An 18,715-nucleotide genomic window follows, 5' to 3' on the forward strand; every position below is an offset into this window, starting at 1 on the left:
ATATGTAAGTAATCAGCAGAGTTTGGTGAATAAATGGCAGCAGCATAAGAGTCCACTTTCCCCAACTCACCATCAAAAAACTCTCATTATTCAAGCAAAATTCTAATCCTCCAGACAAGTCACCATATTTTCTAAAGAAAATTATCTTTTGTACACAGAAAAAGGTTTCAGAGTTGAGCAGAAGATCAAAACTGATAAATGATTGAGCAACTAGTATAGCATCGCCTTCAACACAAAATGATCCAATCGTGCAAACATAAAATGATCACAAGTATTTCAACATTCATCATCCAACTACTAATCTGCCTGTATAAACATTGCATTTCTGTAAATAGCAAAATGTTTAAGATAACATCCATGATATCTGATCAAAGTCAAAATTTGAAAATTCAACAACCAAACCAAATGTATAAAGTTGCTCCATCAGTAGATGTTTCAGATTGACTGAGCTACTCAACAACATTATGAGTTTGAGTCCATCCCTCTAATAGGATGTAAAGAACAAGGAATGGAGTTTAAGACTACAGACCTAGGCACTCACAAGCTCATCAAGCAGAAAATTGGCCCATAACTCATTTAACTCTAGCTTCAATCTTCAGAGGAGATAATGGAATCCGACCACTACAAGCAGCAGTACTAACAAAACAGCAGCAGCAGCAGCAGCCCATATCCAGTAGTTTGTTGTCTTTTTCCGCTTAAGGATGGCTCTTGGAAGAGAATCTGGGCCTCTTTTTTTATTCCTGTGCCTGATAGTGTTCTCCTTTTGTTCCTTGGTCTTTGATGGGACTGGAGGTTCAACATTCACATTGGTCTTTTCCACTTCAACCACCTCTGCATCTGCTGCTTCAGTTGGTTCCTCATTGGTAGCTGTTGCAGATGAAGCAGCCTTCTTCTTTGCTTTCTTTTCTCTCTCCTGTAACAAGTGCAATAAAAGTACAATCAGTTTTGCCATACCACAAGAAAAAGCTAGCTACTACTAATTAGCAAATTCTAGAAAAATAAAAAGTGAAGTAATAATTTCCTTGAGCTTCTTTTCAGCCTCTTTCTGAGCTCTTATGGCTGCCTTGGCTGCAGATTTGTCTGCCAGCTTCTTCTTCCTTTCCAAGGCCAACTTAGCTTTTGCAATCTCCTCCTCTCTCTTCATTTCCTTCAACTTTGCAGCATCAACTTCATTGTCCAAGGAAGGACCCTTTTGATGTTTTTCTAGCCCAGGAATGATCTCCTTCTCTTCTTTGTCACCACGTTCCAAAGTAATTCCTGAATCTGTAGCTCTATCATTTGCCTCTTTCTGGACCTTCTGGGAGGGAAGAGTATCATGTTGTGGAGGCGGCTTGGAATCTTCCTTAGATCGTTTGACAGGAGCTTTTGCCACTGTCTCTGTTTCAGAGGGTGTTGGTGCTTCCAATACCACCAATGGCTTCTCATCGGGGTTCCTCATTCGTCCATCCCTACTCAATTGACGACTGTCCAATGATGGCAAAATTCTTTTCTCATAATCTTCTCTAAAAGCTTTATTGCTGCTCCACAATGACATAAATTTCTCAACCTAAAGGAGAAGATACAAGGAAAAGATTAGAAGGAGAGCATTTTGGAAAAGTTGTCTGATGTTCTTGATGAAAAATAAATACTAACTTAAAAAACTAATTAATTAATTAAAAGAAAACCTCAGAATGTGAAAGTTCCTCAAGGGCCTTTATATCCTTCTTCCCAGCAAGCTCTCTGGCATTGTTCAAGAGAGCACGGTTTTGGTAGAAATGTGCATTCTGAAAAGGAAAATATTAGTTAGAGCAAAATTTTTGCAATAGTAGAAAATCACTCTGATTAAGTGTGCTTGTAAGGAGATTACAATGAAAGCAGCTTGTGCACGTTGTAACACAACTATGTTGTATACATGAATGCGCAACAAACATGACAGAAAATTATCATAGAATGACTATAAAAGTAAATCCTTATTGGCAAATTAAAGATACAACATCCGACTACTATCATATGTAAAAGACTTATGTTGGCTAGTCCCTTCTTACACACTGGAAAGACTGGACCAATTATGGTAGTGGACCATTTCTACTAATGGCTTGCAAATTGAAAATCTTTCCCATGTGTGTGTAGGTGGGTGAGTGCCAATATATCATGATGACCAACTTATTGGTTATCTTAGTTGGGGGGTGGGGGAGAGGGACGAGTGGTTATTTCTATCCTAGTTGACTATAGCAAATTCCATTCTAACACAATGCAAGTAGCTGAAGGGAATGGGAGGGTTTTTTGGTTTTTTTCCCTGGCAGAGAAATTTCAACCTTTCTTCATTTTTTCCCTTTTTTTATACATATTAATTAGAAACCTCTTCTTGATGTGTCTTCTCCGAAGATAACCTTAATATGTCATTATCACCAAAGGGCAACCAACAAAACCTAAAAACCAGAGTACAGGAGGAAAAGCTGAACCATTTTGTTATGTAAGCATGTGCAACCATTTATTTCATCCTCCAATTTTTCAGCAGAAAATCATTTTTTTATATAGGAAAGTAAAGATTGTATCAAACAAAAGAAAAAAAACAAGAAGGTATGCACAACACATACAAAGCAGCCAAAAGGCCAAAAAAATGACGAGAAGGCACAAAAACCAGCAACCACACCCTACAAAGAGTCTAACCAATCCACAAAGTCTATCAACGACAAGGAACAATCCACAATATACACGCTAACTTTTTCAGCAGAAAATCATGTGTTAAGGCCTTTTCCAGTCTGAACATTAAGTTGTAAAGCACGCTTGATAGTGTGACTCAACAGGGATGACTTGGTCCACTTCCAGAAATTCCCAAAACCACATTAGTTTTCACCCTTCAGGAGGCAGGGATTTCCTCAGATTGCATCTTGCCTCTTAAAGGAGAGTGCGTTTTTATTCCTTCCATAAATTTAAATTTATCAACAGAACCAGTGGATTAACTTCCAAATAGCAGTTGTTTTTTTATTTCATAGGCAAATGAAAGATAGAATTAAGGGTTCCTAGCAAATTTCCAATATGAGGTTATGAAACTCAACACATAGTCAAAAACATAAAATAAAATAATAAAGTGGACAACTTCCAATAGCAGGTTACGAAACTCAACATATAGTAAAAAATATAAAATAAAATAATAAATTGTCAAGTTGAAAACACAAATTATTTTTCCATAGTCAAGAAAACACTCAAATCAAAAAATACTCAAGGGTAGATGAAGAATTATCACAAAGCGCCAACTGGTAGAAGGCTAGAACTATCAGAAAGCACAAGCTAGATTTAGCATGGATAACTTCTACAGCCAGTGCTTCTAGGCAATACATAATCAATGAGACCTCTCAAACCAAGGGAAAGCTTCAGTTATGATGATGCAGACAAAGAGAAAACAGAATTCTCTTCAGTCATACTATAAATATCCAAAATATTTTTACTTAAAAATGCTCAGGAAAGCTTCAGGGTATAGGAATTAGACTTCATGTATCTCACAATGTGAAATGACTTAATAGCATCGCCAGAGCTTACATCCGATAATGTATAAGTATTCATTAACATGAAAACAAGTTCTGGAAAGATTAAATCAACCGTAAGTTGCCAATTGCATTAGAGCCTAAGATAACTAGTTGATTTCAGATATCCCTGCATATGCCCCAATGAAAACGTAAAAAGCCTCTAGGTGAAGTGGTGGCCTAGGCAATGCCTGAGTGACAATGTGAGTAGTCCCATGGAGTAACTCATCCCATTCACAATGAAAACAGAAGGAGTAGAAACCAGCAATGCAAATGACAGCCTAGTCAACCCTAAGTACCCAAAAAAAAGGAATTCTCTAAAAGTGGAATGGAAACAAACATACACCCTCATCACGCTGTTTTCTCAGTGCCTGAAGACCTTCATATGCTTTGTCCCTCTTTTCTGACACAGCCTTCAGTTCCTCCATCAAAGAATCAATCTCACTGTCTATGCCCTTCAAATCATCCCTAAGTTGCTTGATTTTGGCCATGACAACTTGCTTCTCCTTCCTCACCCCATCCAAATCAACACCTATAAGCTACAACGAGAAAAGAATTCACAAATTTATTAATACAAACTGAAGAAATAAAAACTCAAGACAGAAGGTTTAACAAAAGGTTTAATTCAAATTCCATAGAAATAAATTCCTTACTTTGACCTGGTCTTGGATGGCCTCTTTCTGACCCAATGAGTCCTGAATCTTTGCCCTCATAGCAGCACCAGCAATAACTTTTTCCCTTGTTGCCTCAAGCTGTTTGATTTCCCTAAGGATTTGCTTCTCTTCAGCCAACGGGATGCTCTCATGTTGCATATGGTAATGTAAGCTTTGAATCTGTTTCAGTAAAATGAAAATAAAAGGCAAGGAATCACTACACAGAACACAACACTAATTAATTTAAGTCAAAATTCTTGGCATCAAAGCTCACAAGATCATTAAGTTCTTCCTCAGATGAACATAGAGTACCACCCCTCTCTCGGTTAGCACTGTTTGTACTGCGCAACTTTCCCAGAGCATGCTGCAGAGGTTCCATTTCCTTTCTCTTCCCATCCACAATCATTCTGAACTGCTCATCCTCAGCTTTCAGAGACTTCAACTGAGAAAGCATCTGTGCTCGATCAGACTGCAGGAAAAAATTTCAGTAGATTCAGATGTCTGATTGGGCTTGTTGTGGCACTTGGTTAACTCTTATTTGACAGCTTTTACATGAGCAATAGTTCTTTCGATTACCATCAAGAATGAGCAATTGTCTTTAGTGCCTCAAATCTAGGGCTTTCCCAACATTAAACACATTTCCTTTCAAAATTTATTACTGATATTTGCAAGGGATAAATAACATTTGCAAAAAGAGGAGATAAAGCGATTTTTAACATACCAAGTAAAATTTCTTATAACCAATATATTTGAATAAAATTTGTCTCCCTCTTCACTTATAGCTGTTATAGAGGCAGCTTCATCACATTTAGCACAGGCAATCAAAACTAAGAACCTTTAATTTACCTTTTTGGCCCTCAATCCTTCAGTGATTTGAAATCGGGCCTGATTCCTCCTTTGAATCTCTTTATCAGCCTGATCAAGTTTGGCTTTTATTTTCGGATCATCATAAGATCTATATTTGACAAAATAAAATGAATGAATCTGCTTAGGTGCAGGCCACTCGTCAACCACATCCTTTGGAAAGTTATCAGAAACATTATTTCCTTCCCCTTTAACAGGCTCATCTCCATGAGAACCAAATTTTATGGGCTCAGTAACTCCGGGTCCTTGATCGAGTTTCCCATTCTCCTTGTCATGCAACAAAGCACTTTCTGCTTCAGTTCCAGCCTCCACAGGTGCCGGGGCCGCTTCAAATCCCACAACCTCCACACCCATGGTGTCTCCAAATGAAATAGAAAACGCTGAAAGAAGGAAAGAAAAAGAAAATTAATAACTAGTTCAATCTCTTTGTTTTCAGTGAAGATCAAAAGGGAAAAGAAAACATTCAATCGATTAAAGAAACATTTAATAGAGAAATCCCAATACCGACAAATGATGAATAGTAGCAAAGCCCATTTATTTTGCAATTCTATCTGTCACACCGGATACACAATGAATGCTAATTTTACCAGTTTTTGAGCTAGAATCTTAGAACATTCAATAACAGAAACCAAATACTTGAATCTCCAAAAGCACATGGATAAAAATCTGAAGCCATATACAGTGCATTAGCATTTAAAAGAAAATGTTTTGGGAATCACTGGAAATAACCAAACAGAAAAATAGAACTATCCTGAAAGGCTTGTGAATCCAGAATATTCAATGAATCAACCAAAAAAACAGACATACGTATACATCTATAAATGAAAAAGGACAGAAATTAGAAAAAAAAACATTTGATGAGATAATCACGAGTATCTGCAAGACCAAATCCTGATCAATCAAGATAACCAAACCCAGTTGATGAACCAAACCCATCCATTTGTGCAGGTTTCTCTAGTTGAAATTGATCTCATAAGGGTCAAAATTTTCTATAATTCATCACAGATCTTTCAATCAAACCACAACAAACAGATAAATCTAAGAAACTGCATGAAATAATCAGAAATTTACACTAAATAAGCCAAATAGAAACATGAATCCCAACCACAATTCTCCAACAACACTAACATCAGGAACAAAAGAACACATTTTTCAAAAAAAAAAATTCAAATATTGACACCAAATAAACGAAACCCAGATACCAAAAATCAAAATTTAAAGAAATAAATAAAGGAGATTACATCCGAAAACACCTAAATTACCTTGACGGGTCAAGATCGCAACAGATCACAGCAGAAAGGCACAGAAAATGAGGGAGAAAATGTAAAACAAAGACGAGGGAGCAAAATAACCGAAAATCAAGAGTGAAACAAAAGGAGGAAAATGGGGGATTGATTGTTACCTGGAATAGAAATCTAAGGGAGAGATATTTGAGAGAGGACCCTTGGAGACAGGGCCGTCCGAGAGAGGAAAAAGGTCAGATCTCGTCGCTTTTCTTCACGATCAAAGTCTTTTCCTATTTAGAGACACGAGAGAAATATGAAAGACTAGCTTATTTATGTGTCTCTTTTTTTTATCAACCGGCAAGAGAGTTTTTTTTTTTTTGGGTAAAAATTCTTTTTCTCATAATTCTTATTTTAGAATTTTTATTTTTATGTTTTTTATCATAAATTTTGAGTTTTATAATTAAGAGTGTTTTAAAAAACAGTTTTCAAAAATAATTTTTATAATCACATTTCAATTAGTATATTAAAATTTAAATGTACCATAAATCTCTAAAGTATTTTATACTTTTTATTTTTAAAATATTTTACAAAAAAATTAAAAACACTTTAAATTATTTTCATAAAGAAGATTCTTTAAGAATAAATTTAAAAAATATACTTTTTTAATTAAAATTAATTATTATATATTTTATTAAAAAATGTTTTCATTTGGAAAGAGACGGTGAACACAACTTTCTATTTTTATTGTAAGTTATTAAAAATATTTTAAATTTTAAAAATGTTTTTTATTATGTGTAATAATATATTGGATATGTTTGAAAAGGGTTTTTGAAAAGAGTTTATATTGTTTGGATAAAAAAATTTGAATTAGAAACAAATCAAAAGTATTTTTAATTGTTTTTTTAGTGTACGTTGAATGTGAAAATGATAATTTTGTATATAGTAAGTAATAAGTTAAAAAAATATATTTTTTATATCTAGATTTTTAAACATAATTTTACTTTTAAAAATAATTAATAATATATTAATTTTGAAAACATTTCCAAAAAAAATCATATTTGTTCTATAAATCTTTGCAATTTTTTTTTTTTTTTTGAGCATATGATTGGATATTTAAAAATAAATTGCATTTTTAGTAATATTGGATTGGGAAATTTTAATTTTAATTTCAGGAAAAAATGTCATTATTTTAATTCTATTTATATATATATATATATATATATATATATATATGGTAATATCCTTGGATTCTTTCCTTTCTTGGACAAAAGATATATGACGTCACTATTTCAACTCACCAAGCAATCTAAGACCGTATTGAATCATTTTCATCCGGTATATTAATTTTAAAATATTTTTTCTTTAAAGTTGAAAATTTTAAAATAAAATATATATAAAAAAAAGGTAAATGAATATTTTTTAATTAAAAAAAATAAATATGCTTTTTGAAATTTTTTTATCTTTCATACAAACCCTACCAAATTTAAAAATATTATACTTTATTTTTATTTTTTATTGTTTGGATTTAATATTAGTAATTCTGATTAAAATTTATTTTTTTATTTTTATTAAATTTTATTTTTATTTTCGTACGAGAAAAGGAAAATGATACGAAAACGATGTCGTTTTTTAATAACCACGTGGCCCTTTTGAATCTACTCACTGCCCTGATTCTGACACGCCCAAGCGATGATTACGAGAGCACCGCTTTGGCAGTTTAAGTGTGTAAATACCTAACTACCCCTGTAATTTCTACAAATTACAGCGTATGGGTTCGGTTGTCGACTTTGGCAAGTGTAATGTGTGAACGCTGACGTGTTGGCTTTTGACATTTCCAAGAGGCGTAGGCCGCCCAAAAGACACGTATCCGAGTTCCCTATGGAAAGTCTTATTTAGCCTCAGTTGCTTTGTTTTATCACTGTCGTGACTTCTTCGGACTAGTAAGGATATTTTAGACATTTTACCAATGATTTTTTTTGGGTGTTTGACTAGTTTCTTCATAATATCTTTGATATTTTATTTATAAGTAGGAAAAAAATATATGGAAAAGGTAATTTATTTTTATAATAAATAAAAGTTGGATGTATTTTTTTTTAATTCGAATATGTAATACAATATTTTAATAATGATAAATTTTTCAAAAATATGCCTTTTCTTTTTAAAATAATATCCAAAAAATAAATGAAAATAATCATGTTTATAAAAAATAAATATTAAAAAAATGGATGCAAGCACTATTAAGTTGAAAATATGAATTATATGTACAAATTTTAAGAGTAAAAAAGATATTAAAAAATGATAATTAAAACTTTGAATAAATGTGTTATGATATAATTATTTATAATATAAGATATAAATGATTATTTTTAAAACAATGTGGATATTATTTCCAAAATTTATCTAAGAGAATCTCATATCCAAATTTATTAATAGATTCGGGATATTATAATCACCCCACATGTGAAAAGGGAAGAATGGATCCTCTATCTCTTAATCAAAGATATCGTAATCATCTTATATACAAATATAAAAGTTTGGTGACAAATTCTTATATAAGATAATGTGTAAAATTGTCTTCTAATATGATTTTTAATGGTTTACATTAAAATAATTTATGGCCTGTTTCACATGTGGCCCACCACCGAATATACAGATATTACAATTCATATCATTTAGTGCCCCTCATACATGGGCCCCGGGAAGAAAGTGGATAATTTGTGGCAAAAACGGAATTTAAACCTTTTGATTAGCTCATATTTGTGTAATGATGTCGTAAGATGTGTAGAGCGTAATTATTATCATAATAGTAAGAGTATGCTAAGTTAAGGTATTTCGGGAATTTTACATATACGTGGTTACCTATTTACATTTTGGAGATAGAGTTTTATTTTTGCGGGCATTGAAAGCAATAAAAAAACGTAAAGAGAAAATAGAGAAGATGTTTTGGGATTCTCTTATACTTTTTTTTATCATAATAAAAAGCGACAGCGGTTATAAGTTGATGTAACTCTCCATAGCGAACTTTTTTTTTTTTTCTTTTTGCATTGGTTTATAAAATAGGATTAAGACGTTATAATCCTAACATGATAAAAATATAGGTTCTGGAAAAATATGGATAGAAGTAAAATTTTTTGTAAAAATAAAAAATTGTGTAAATTAATTCAAAATATAAATTTTCCCAGCGAATTTTTTTATATAAATGATAAAATATTAAGATATATATATATTAAATTAAAATTTTCAATAAATTAACATTAATATAACACAATAAATATGAATTAAAATTAATGTAAGGGGAAAGCGTGTTTCCACTTTCCATATATGATAGAATAATAACTTAAGTTTATAAAATACAAATTTTAAGTCGGTACCTAAACATAATTGGCATTTCATACACTTTTTTGACCAAACATATTACCTTTGACCATTAAAGTGCTATATTTTAATAACATAAATAATATATTTGACTATCCTAAATATTAACTTTTATTTGTGAGTGAGCGTATGAAACTTAAATTATTTTTAAAGGGTTTCAATTTTATGATTATTTTTAGATGAGTGTGTAGAAACATACTTTTGGAAAAGCGATTAAATATATTATTTATAAATGACATTTTTATATGCAGATGTTTGATCAAATCGGAGAATCAATGAATGGGTATGTAAAATTAAAAATTATTGTTTCGAATATCTATTTAAATACTTAAAGTCAATGAAGAGAGATGGGCCAGGCCTTAAAAAAATTCAAGCCCATGATCTATACCATTGGACATAAGCCCATACTACCAAGCCCATAGACCCATACCGCCAACTGCTCAAACCCAAACAAAATGAATCCTACTAAATAGACGATCCATACAAATACCCTCGATTTCATGAAAAATTATACCCTAATTTTATACTATGTTTGGTTGTAAGGAAGTGATAAGAAAAACAATATTAAGAAAAATGATTTTTTGTTTTGTTTTCTATGGAAAATACTAAAATTAACTAAAAATGTATATATTTTCAAATTATTTAATTTTGATACAGAAGGAAAAATTAGCGTATTAAGTTTGAAAAAATATATAAAATATTTATTAATATTAAATATATTTTTTATTTTTTATTCTAATTTTTTCTCTATTTCCTTTTCCTTCCATCCTTCCTTAAATTTTTTAAAAGCTAAATATAGAGTAAGCCTTAATAAATCATGTCTGTGGTCATGTTTTAACTCATTTTATCTATTTTTATTTTTCGTAAAAATAAAATAATTTGAAAATATGAAAAAAAAAAAAAAAAAACATTTTTCTTAGTATTTTTTTTTTTTAGTATTTTTCTATGAATCAAATCTATTTTTATTTTTAAATTTTTTATTTTTTCCCTTCAAAATTTTAAAGAAAAATTAGTCATGGTTGAATCAAAATCAAACTTTTATTGATGAAAATATTGAATCTAACCAAGCTTATTCAAAGTATGTTTGATACTGAAATTAGAAAACATTTATAATCTCTTTAACATTTGAATGATAAAATATTTTAAGTATTAAAAATATTAAAAACGATTTATAAATCATTATCAAACGGAATCTCATTAGTTAGTAAAATTCGGTCAAAATGATTAATCAATGAAAGTTAATTGAAGTCTTCAATTCAATTGTTTTAAAAATCTACTTGAATTTGAACTTTAAAACACATTTAAAATTTATAACTCATAATATAATTAACACATTTAAGAATTTATTTCACTATAGCATAACAACAACCAATTACTTCAATAAAATTTATACAAAATATACATAATAATAATTATAAAAAATATTACTTAACATGAAACAATTATAAATCATAAGAGAAAAAGTTATAAAATGTTGATTTGATTCGGTTTTTATTAGTTAAACTTAAAAAATTGAAATCAAACTGATTAAATTGGTTTTCATGATTCTCAAACTAAATGAATCTCAATTATGATTAAAAATTGAATTAATTTGATCAATTCGAACTAAGTTCGAATTTGATCCCATTTTTTTGGATTAATAGCAGTCCAATTGAATTAATAGTATTTATATTTAAGATTCGATTAATCATTCAAAATTTACTATACAATTTATACCATGAAGAATAATAGTTTGGTAAAATATATGTTTCTGAAATTCTAAAAAATCAATGAATGCATGATTTATAGTCGAATGTGCCATTGTTGGATAGTTGCCCTACGACCTCACCCACCCTATCCTGACCCTATCTGTACAGCTACCTCATCTCATTTTCAACGGTGATCCATTGTTAATCATATTCATGGTCAACCCCTAACTGTACACCTTCATTTCTGGTCGTTAATGCTCATATTTTAATACTAATTTAAACGTGAACTCCATTATACAGTCGGTCCAATCATTACACAGACGTACAATTTTTGGGTCGTACTTTTCAATCTGTTGACTTTGCTTTAAATCTGATCCAACGGTTGGAAACCAATTTGGCGCTTGCGTAATAATTGGGCAATGAATCACGTCATCGGCAGATCGAATCTTTGGTCCCCCCGCCAAAAAGGAGAATGTCTATGTGGAATATTGAATCACGGCGAGGAAATTCTAGTGTGCTTCTCGAGCACACGCAAAAGAGACGCCTTCTGTTCTCTGATGTTGCTACGTGTCAAGAAACTGACCGGCGATGACTCTGCCTCAGCTGTTTGGCCGTCGGATCTCTCTGGTTCTGAATCATTAGGGATCGAGTGGTCACCTTTTCATTTTTTTAAAAAAAAAAACTAAGAAGATAATAAGCATGTCAAATTACATAATTATCACAGTCTTCACCACGTTGATTTCAATAAAATATTTTTAAAAAATTTCATATTTGAATTATTATAAAAATTAAATAAAATTAAAATTAGTGACTAATCTATATATTTTAAAGTTATTTAATTTTATACCCAAGAGATTATTTTGGGTATAAAAGATTTATATATTTAAATTTTTTTTAAAGAAAAATATAGTTTTAAATTAAAATATCTCAAAATTAAATTATAATTACGAAAGTACCCTTTTTAAAATGAAAATTAAAAAAAAAATCAAATTTCAATTGGGTCATGTCAAGAATCGAGTCTTACGTGGGTGAACGTGAGGAATACGGGTTGGAATGATACGTGTGACAATATGCATAAGTCACTCGCTGCTTTAGAGCGTGAAAACACGACTTTAGTTATCAAGAAAGTGAAATATTTATTAAACTAAAAATGTTTTTATTAGAATCAGATTCTCAATCCCTGTAAATATAATTTCCACGTGTTGTCACTTTTATTTTAAAATACATTAAAATGTATTACTAAAAATATTTTCAGCATTATTTCATCTATTACTATTTTATATAACTTTTTAAAATTCATTTTCCCTACCCTCAAAGGTAATATCACCAGTTAATTAATTATGCAATTTGGACGATCCACTTGATTCAATATCATAAATATTTTTAATATTTGAGTTGTAATGCAAATAGGATTTAATATTTTTATAATATATATATATATATATATATATTATCTTATATAATAATATTTATTTTATTTTTAACCCTGAAGAAAAATATCAAACTATAATTGTATCACATATTTTTACATTGTTAAAATTTATAAAAAAAAAAAAGTTCTAAGAAAATATTATACATAAATTTTGAATTATATAACTCGATTAACCCTATTATTTTGAGTTTTATGTGATTAATCTATCAACTTGAACTCAAGTCAAGTTTGGAAACATAATGTTGAATTGGCCTTGGGTTAATTACTTCATATTAGAGGTTGGGTCGGATTTGAATTGATTATTTCTCAATTCGAATTACGTTCAAGTTAATTGTCAATTTGACTAACTCATCTAAGTTGTAACTTGACTAATGTTAGCCTTATCATCCAACTGACAAAATTTTGAAACCCAAGATATAAATAAAGGGATTCTTTTTTAAATCGTAATATAATACAAATTGTTTTTTTTAAACTATCGTACAATTATAAAAAATCCCCTTCCAAGATCAACACGCTCTTGGGCCCAAACAACATAAAGTAAATCAATATAACATAAATAATTTTAATAATTTTATTTGATAATAAAATTATTTGTGTCGATAAAAAACTATAAAGTTTATAAGTGTACATTTATTATTAAATTACATTAAATATTATTTTATAATAATATTATGATAACATATTTAATTTTAAAATATATTTAATATTAAAATTATGATCTATTTTAATTTAAATGTATTTAATGATATTAAATAAATAAAAATAATATATGTATAATTTTTTTAATATTTATATTTAATAAATATATAGATTATATAAAAATGACTATTAAAAAAATTATGTTTTTATATTTTTGATAATAAATTAAATTAAATGTAAAAGTAAAATAATTAGAATTAAATTATTTAATAGTATAAAAATAAGATAAAATATCCATAAATATCAATGGAATATCGATTGAAATACTTGAAAATATGGGTTAATGGATATATCTTTTTGAATTTAGTATTGGGATCAATTGTATATTGGATATCGATTCAAATATTTTAAATCTTATTCATAACACACTATCGATTCATTCTCGAGGGAAGCCAAGTAAAATCGGGTCAGTTGATAGATTGAAGTTAAGTTTTTACAACACATTATCCAGACATTTTGTTGAGGGTATAAACATAATAAAGGAACAAATTTAATAATTTCTTATTATAAATTCTTTTATTTAATATAATAAATTAACATATGTATAATAAATGAATGAAAAATATTAAGAAAAATGTGAAAATTACCCATTATAGAAAAAGCAATAAAAATCAAAACAGATAAGGATAGATAAAACGGACAAAGAAATAGGGAAAAATAGTTATCTAAAAAAATTTTAAAATATACTTATAGAAATATTATTATACCCTTCTAGAAACACACTATGGTTGTTATACTCTTATAAAAACCATTTATTTTTTAAAAATTATTTTTATATTTTAGAAAATATTATCACTTTTTTTTTCATTTACTTAAAATATCTATTTTAATACCTAAGAAAATTATTTTTTCCAAAAAATAATTTCGTCACCACAATTTTTTTTTAAAATTAAAATATTATTTTGAAAAAAAAAAATCATCCACGTGGATGTATATGGTTCAAACGAAATTTATTTTAAATGATATTATTTTGGGTCAAGGCACCAATCTCCATTCTCAAAACGGAAAGTAGCAGACACGCGCTACATGTAGGTCCCACGAAAGATGAGATCGGAGGTGCAAATGGCCCATTCTCACCTCATCACAGTACATCTAAACTCCCAGTAGTCAAGAAACTTGATGATCCGAAATTTAGCTAACCGTAGAGCGCGACACACCAGATCAAGAGAAAAACCTTTCGAAGTACACGCGTATAGAAACCGTTGTTCTAGTAGTTTTGGGGGGTTGCCGTCTTGTTGGTGAGTCAAATAACAGAAACGCAGATTCACAGAAAAACAAAAACAAAAACAAAAAAAAAAACCCACTTCTCTCTCCTCACTTTCTCTCTCTTGTTCAAATGCAGCAGCATCACCAAATCCGAAGGTCCGTCTTCTTGTTCTTCTTACCCAACAGCTGTTTTCTTTCATTTCCTTAATTTGTACGTAACCACTTACCTTATTTACATCTACAAATGTGTGCATGAATGTATGTGGGATGCATACGCCCCTGCTCTGGATTTGTATGTATATGTTGTCCCTCCCCCTTTTTTTTTTAAATTAATTCTGGGGTTTTGGGTGTTCTATTTTTTTTTTTAATTAGGTGTGATGTGATATGATGTTGATGGAAGTTATGGTGATTTGATTTTTGGGTTTTTGTTCTTCTCTCTATTCATTTGTAGGTGCTGTTCTTCTTTTCGAATTCTGGGTTTTTTTTTTTGGGTGGGTTTTTACCGAGTTCTATGATGGGATGTTGTTCATGGAGGCGACGATGATTCCTTCGTTCCTTTTTTTTTTTTTTTTTTTTTTTTTATCTGAAAGGATTTGGAGATTTCAATTTTTTGACATGGGTCCTGTTTCTTTTTGTATGATCGTTTGTTTCCTACATAAGAAAACTTTTGAATTTTCTTCTTTGAATCTGTTACTAGAGGTGGAATTTGTGGATTAATTATGGGTTTTTTTTATTTATTTATTTATTTTATTTTATTTTTATAATTGGGGATTGTTCATTGAAATTATTCCTGGATTTGGCCTTGCTTAGTTATGAATGATGTTGTTTTGAACCATGTGGTTTAATACTGTGTTTTCTGTGGTTGTTTATTTTATTTGTCTGTTGTTCTTTGTTATCGATTCTTCATATGCATCGATTTCTGTCTTTTCTTATATATTTGATTATATTCTATTTCTCTGGTTCCCTTGTTTCTCTCTATACTTTGTTTATGATTTTTTTTTTTAATTATGGCTTATTTAATTCAATACCCCAGATGGTTGTTTCTGAAAGCTTCAATTCCTCATCACTGATATTGATGTAATAGGGTTTGATTCAGTTATTTATTTATTTTTTCGGGTTTTTCGATTCAACAGGACATCCAAAATCCAAACCAAAGAATTCCTGTGAGGAAGGTCTAGCTCAATTTTCAGGGGTTTAGGGAAATTCCTTACTGTTTTGATCCCAATACCAGTTTTATGGTTCAAAACCCATCTTTTGAATCTGCAATTCAGGAGGTTAGGCATTGGAAAATTATGAATTAGAACCCCATGATAAGGTTTGATGATGGGGTCCTTCAATATGGAGAAGAAATGGGTATTTCCTCTGGCTATAAGCTCTCTCATATGCATGTTCCTTCTTGCTACCTCCTTCAACATGGGTCTTCTTTCTTCACTACACCCAATCAACTCAATCTTCTCGATTTTCTCGCCTGGCCTTTCTACAAACCAGACAAATCCTGTGTTTGCTGAACAGAAGGTTGGGCAATCCCCTCCACCACCTACCACTCCCAACATTCCCCGGTTTGCTTATTTAATTTCTGGTTCAAGGGGGGATTTGGAGAAGCTTTGGAGAACTCTTCAAGTACTTTATCATCCATTGAACCAATATGTTGTTCATTTGGACCTTGAATCGCCTGCAGAGGAACGATTGGATCTAGCTGCTAGAGTGGAAAAGGATCCGATTTTTTCTAAGGTTGGGAATGTTCACATGATTACAAAGGCGAACATGGTAACTTATAGAGGACCTACTATGGTTGCTAATACTCTTCATGCCTGTGCCATTCTTCTTAAGAGAAGTAAGAATTGGGATTGGTTTATCAACCTCAGTGCCTCAGATTATCCTCTCGTGACTCAAGATGGTTAGTCCTTTTTCACTGCTTTTCCAGTCTATTTGACTACTGTGATATTTTCCTTTGGAGAAACAAAAGACCATTTGCTTGTCATATGCAGATCTTCTTTACACATTTTTGGGTTTGGACCGGAACCTGAATTTCATCGAGCACACCAGTCGGCTAGGTTGGAAAGAGTGAGCTCTCTCCCCCATACACTCCCTCTCACATAAACAATCTTCTTAATTAAAAATCTATAGGTGATATTTACATATTAAATGATTCCAAACTTGGTTGTGTTGTGCAGGAATCAAAGAGCAATGCCTTTGATTGTAGACCCCGGGCTCCACATGACAACAAAGTCGGAGATATTCTGGGTCTCACCTAGGAGAACTTTGCCAACGGCTTTTAAACTATTCACCGGTTAGTGTTCCTGGAATCACCTCTACCTTTCTTAGCCCTGCTGTAATTAAAAGTGTTTTTACCAGTGTTTTATTATTTACCAGACAATATTACAAGATTGACCACAAAACTTTGCACCAAGGAGCTTAGTGTAATTGTTTTATACTGCCCCTGCAATCTGATAAACATGGTGGTTTCAGAAACTTTGCATTTAGGAGCTTAGTTTAATTGTTTCATACCTTCCTCGCAATCTGATACGTGTCAGTTTCAAAAACCTCGCATTAGGAGCTTAGTTTAACTGTTTCATACCTTTCTCTCAATCTGATGAATGGGTTGGTTTCAGAGACTTTGCATTTAGGAGCTTATTTAATTGTTTCATACCTTCCCTGCAATCTGTTAAGCAGTTTGGTTTCAGAGACTTTGCATTTAGGAGCTTATTTAATTGTTTCATACTTTCCCTGCAATCTGTTAAGCAGTTTGGTTTCAGAGACTTTGCATTTAGGAGCTTATTTAATTATTTCATACTTTCCTTGCAATCTGTTAAGCAGTTTGGTTTCGGAAACTTTGCATTTAGGATCTTAGTTTAATTGTTTCATACCTTCCCTGCAATCTGATAAGTGGGTTGGTTTCAGAAACTTTGCATTCCTTGCAATGCGATAAGCGTGTCGGTTTCAGAAACTTTGCATTTAGGAGCTTAGTTTAATTGTTTCATAAAGGCTGTTGGTTTCAGAAACATCCCATTTAAGAGCTTAGTTCAATTGTCAAATACATCATAGTATCAAGTAGAGTAAAGAAAGAAAGAACATTGCACCTGTACATTTATGATTCATTTGAAGCCTCGTTTAATTTATAAAAATGGTGGTGTATCATTAAACAATGTCCTGTTTGTTTGCAGGTTCAGCATGGATGGTTCTCTCACGATCGTTTGTAGAATACTGCATATGGGGTTGGGATAACCTCCCTCGAACCCTTCTCATGTACTATGCAAATTTTGTGTCCTCCCCAGAAGGCTACTTTCAGACTGTGATATGCAATGCACCAGAGTATGCCAAGACCACTGTAAACCACGATTTGCACTTCATTTCTTGGGACAATCCTCCAAAACAGCACCCCCACACCCTCACCATCAACGACACCAGTAGGATGATTGGAAGCAGTGCAGCCTTCGCCCGGAAATTCAGACAAGATGACCCTTCCTTGGATAAGATTGATAAGGATTTACTAGGCAGGAAGAAAGGCGGCTTCACCCCTGGTGGCTGGTGCTCCGGCAACCCCCCTTGTTCCAAGGTTGGTGATCCTACCAAGCTAAAACCAGGTCCTGGAGCTCAAAGGCTTCGCCTTCTCGTATCTAGATTACTTCTATCAGCTAGGTATGGTCAAAATCAGTGTAAATAGATATGGTGGTGCCATTCTTGATCAAAATAAAATTGAAAACGGAAGTAGAAGATTAGTCCAGCCAATGATATCTCATCAGAAAACTGTATCCACGGATAGAACATCAAGGCTAGAGCAGCAACTATAGCTTCACAAGTGTGTGATCAAAAGATGGAGCTTGTGCAACATTCTTTTGGAAGGGCTTGTTCAATAGAACCGTCACACGAATATGCTTCGATGTTTTTACCATGCTCTAATATCCTGAACTTTTCTTGTTTCTCTACATATTTCAAAATTTAGGCTCGGTAATTCTCTGTTTTTTCTTTCTGTTCATCATATTCAGATTCATTAGTCAACAATCAGTTCTTTAAAGGCAATTCTGCTACATCAGGCTACAAGAGAGAATACTTTTGTCAAATACCCATG

At 31.5% G+C, this 18,715-nt stretch overlaps 2 protein-coding genes across 5 annotated transcripts; one reads left to right on the top strand and one right to left on the bottom strand.

Annotated features, from left to right (window-relative positions):
* Positions 1-282: 282 nt before the first annotated feature.
* LOC117908759 (proton pump-interactor 1) lies at positions 283-6,545 on the bottom strand. 2 transcript variants are annotated; one of them, XM_034822465.1, is made up of 8 exons: positions 6,423-6,545; positions 5,003-5,400; positions 4,431-4,625; positions 4,157-4,336; positions 3,848-4,042; positions 1,665-1,763; positions 1,022-1,546; positions 283-913 (listed from the first exon to the last, which is right to left on the bottom strand). In XM_034822465.1, the coding sequence occupies exons 2-8, from the start codon at positions 5,372-5,374 to the stop codon at positions 596-598; spliced, it is 1,884 nt and encodes a 627-aa protein (XP_034678356.1). In that variant the 5' UTR covers positions 5,375-5,400; positions 6,423-6,545; the 3' UTR covers positions 283-595. The 2 variants fall into 2 exon arrangements, with proteins under 2 accessions (XP_034678356.1, XP_034678357.1); XM_034822466.1 differs by lacking the exon at positions 6,423-6,545 and adding an exon at positions 6,283-6,379.
* Positions 6,546-14,686: 8,141 nt separating this feature from the next.
* On the top strand, positions 14,687-18,661 carry LOC117909554 (beta-glucuronosyltransferase GlcAT14B). 3 transcript variants are annotated; one of them, XM_034823595.1, is made up of 5 exons: positions 14,687-14,857; positions 15,780-16,543; positions 16,635-16,710; positions 16,821-16,936; positions 17,811-18,661. In XM_034823595.1, the coding sequence occupies exons 2-5, from the start codon at positions 15,967-15,969 to the stop codon at positions 18,308-18,310; spliced, it is 1,269 nt and encodes a 422-aa protein (XP_034679486.1). In that variant the 5' UTR covers positions 14,687-14,857; positions 15,780-15,966; the 3' UTR covers positions 18,311-18,661. The 3 variants fall into 3 exon arrangements, with proteins under 3 accessions (XP_034679486.1, XP_034679485.1, XP_034679487.1); XM_034823594.1 differs by having other exon boundaries at positions 14,687-14,802; XM_034823596.1 differs by lacking the exon at positions 14,687-14,857 and adding an exon at positions 14,858-14,938.
* Positions 18,662-18,715: the final 54 nt, after the last annotated feature.

This window comes from Vitis riparia, chromosome 19 (assembly GCF_004353265.1).
Source record: "Vitis riparia cultivar Riparia Gloire de Montpellier isolate 1030 chromosome 19, EGFV_Vit.rip_1.0, whole genome shotgun sequence".
Taxonomy (NCBI): Eukaryota; Viridiplantae; Streptophyta; class Magnoliopsida; order Vitales; family Vitaceae; genus Vitis; species Vitis riparia.

What these genes read in the sequence shown, in the direction of transcription:
- LOC117908759 (XM_034822465.1), bottom strand. Translation starts at nt 5,374, where the DNA reads ATGGGTGTGGAGGTTGTGGGATTTGAAGCGGCCCCGGCACCTGTGGAG. An exon ending in AGGAAGAACTTAATGATCTT is followed by an intron (nt 4,337 to 4,430) that starts GTGAGCTTTGAT and finishes TTACTGAAACAG; the next exon opens with ATTCAAAGCTTACATTACCA. An exon ending in AGGCTGAAAAGAAGCTCAAG is followed by an intron (nt 914 to 1,021) that starts GAAATTATTACT and finishes CACTTGTTACAG; the next exon opens with GAGAGAGAAAAGAAAGCAAA.
- LOC117909554 (XM_034823595.1), top strand. Translation starts at nt 15,967, where the DNA reads ATGATGGGGTCCTTCAATATGGAGAAGAAATGGGTATTTCCTCTGGCT. An exon ending in AGTCGGCTAGGTTGGAAAGA is followed by an intron (nt 16,711 to 16,820) that starts GTGAGCTCTCTC and finishes TGTGTTGTGCAG; the next exon opens with GAATCAAAGAGCAATGCCTT. An exon ending in GGCTTTTAAACTATTCACCG is followed by an intron (nt 16,937 to 17,810) that starts GTTAGTGTTCCT and finishes GTTTGTTTGCAG; the next exon opens with GTTCAGCATGGATGGTTCTC.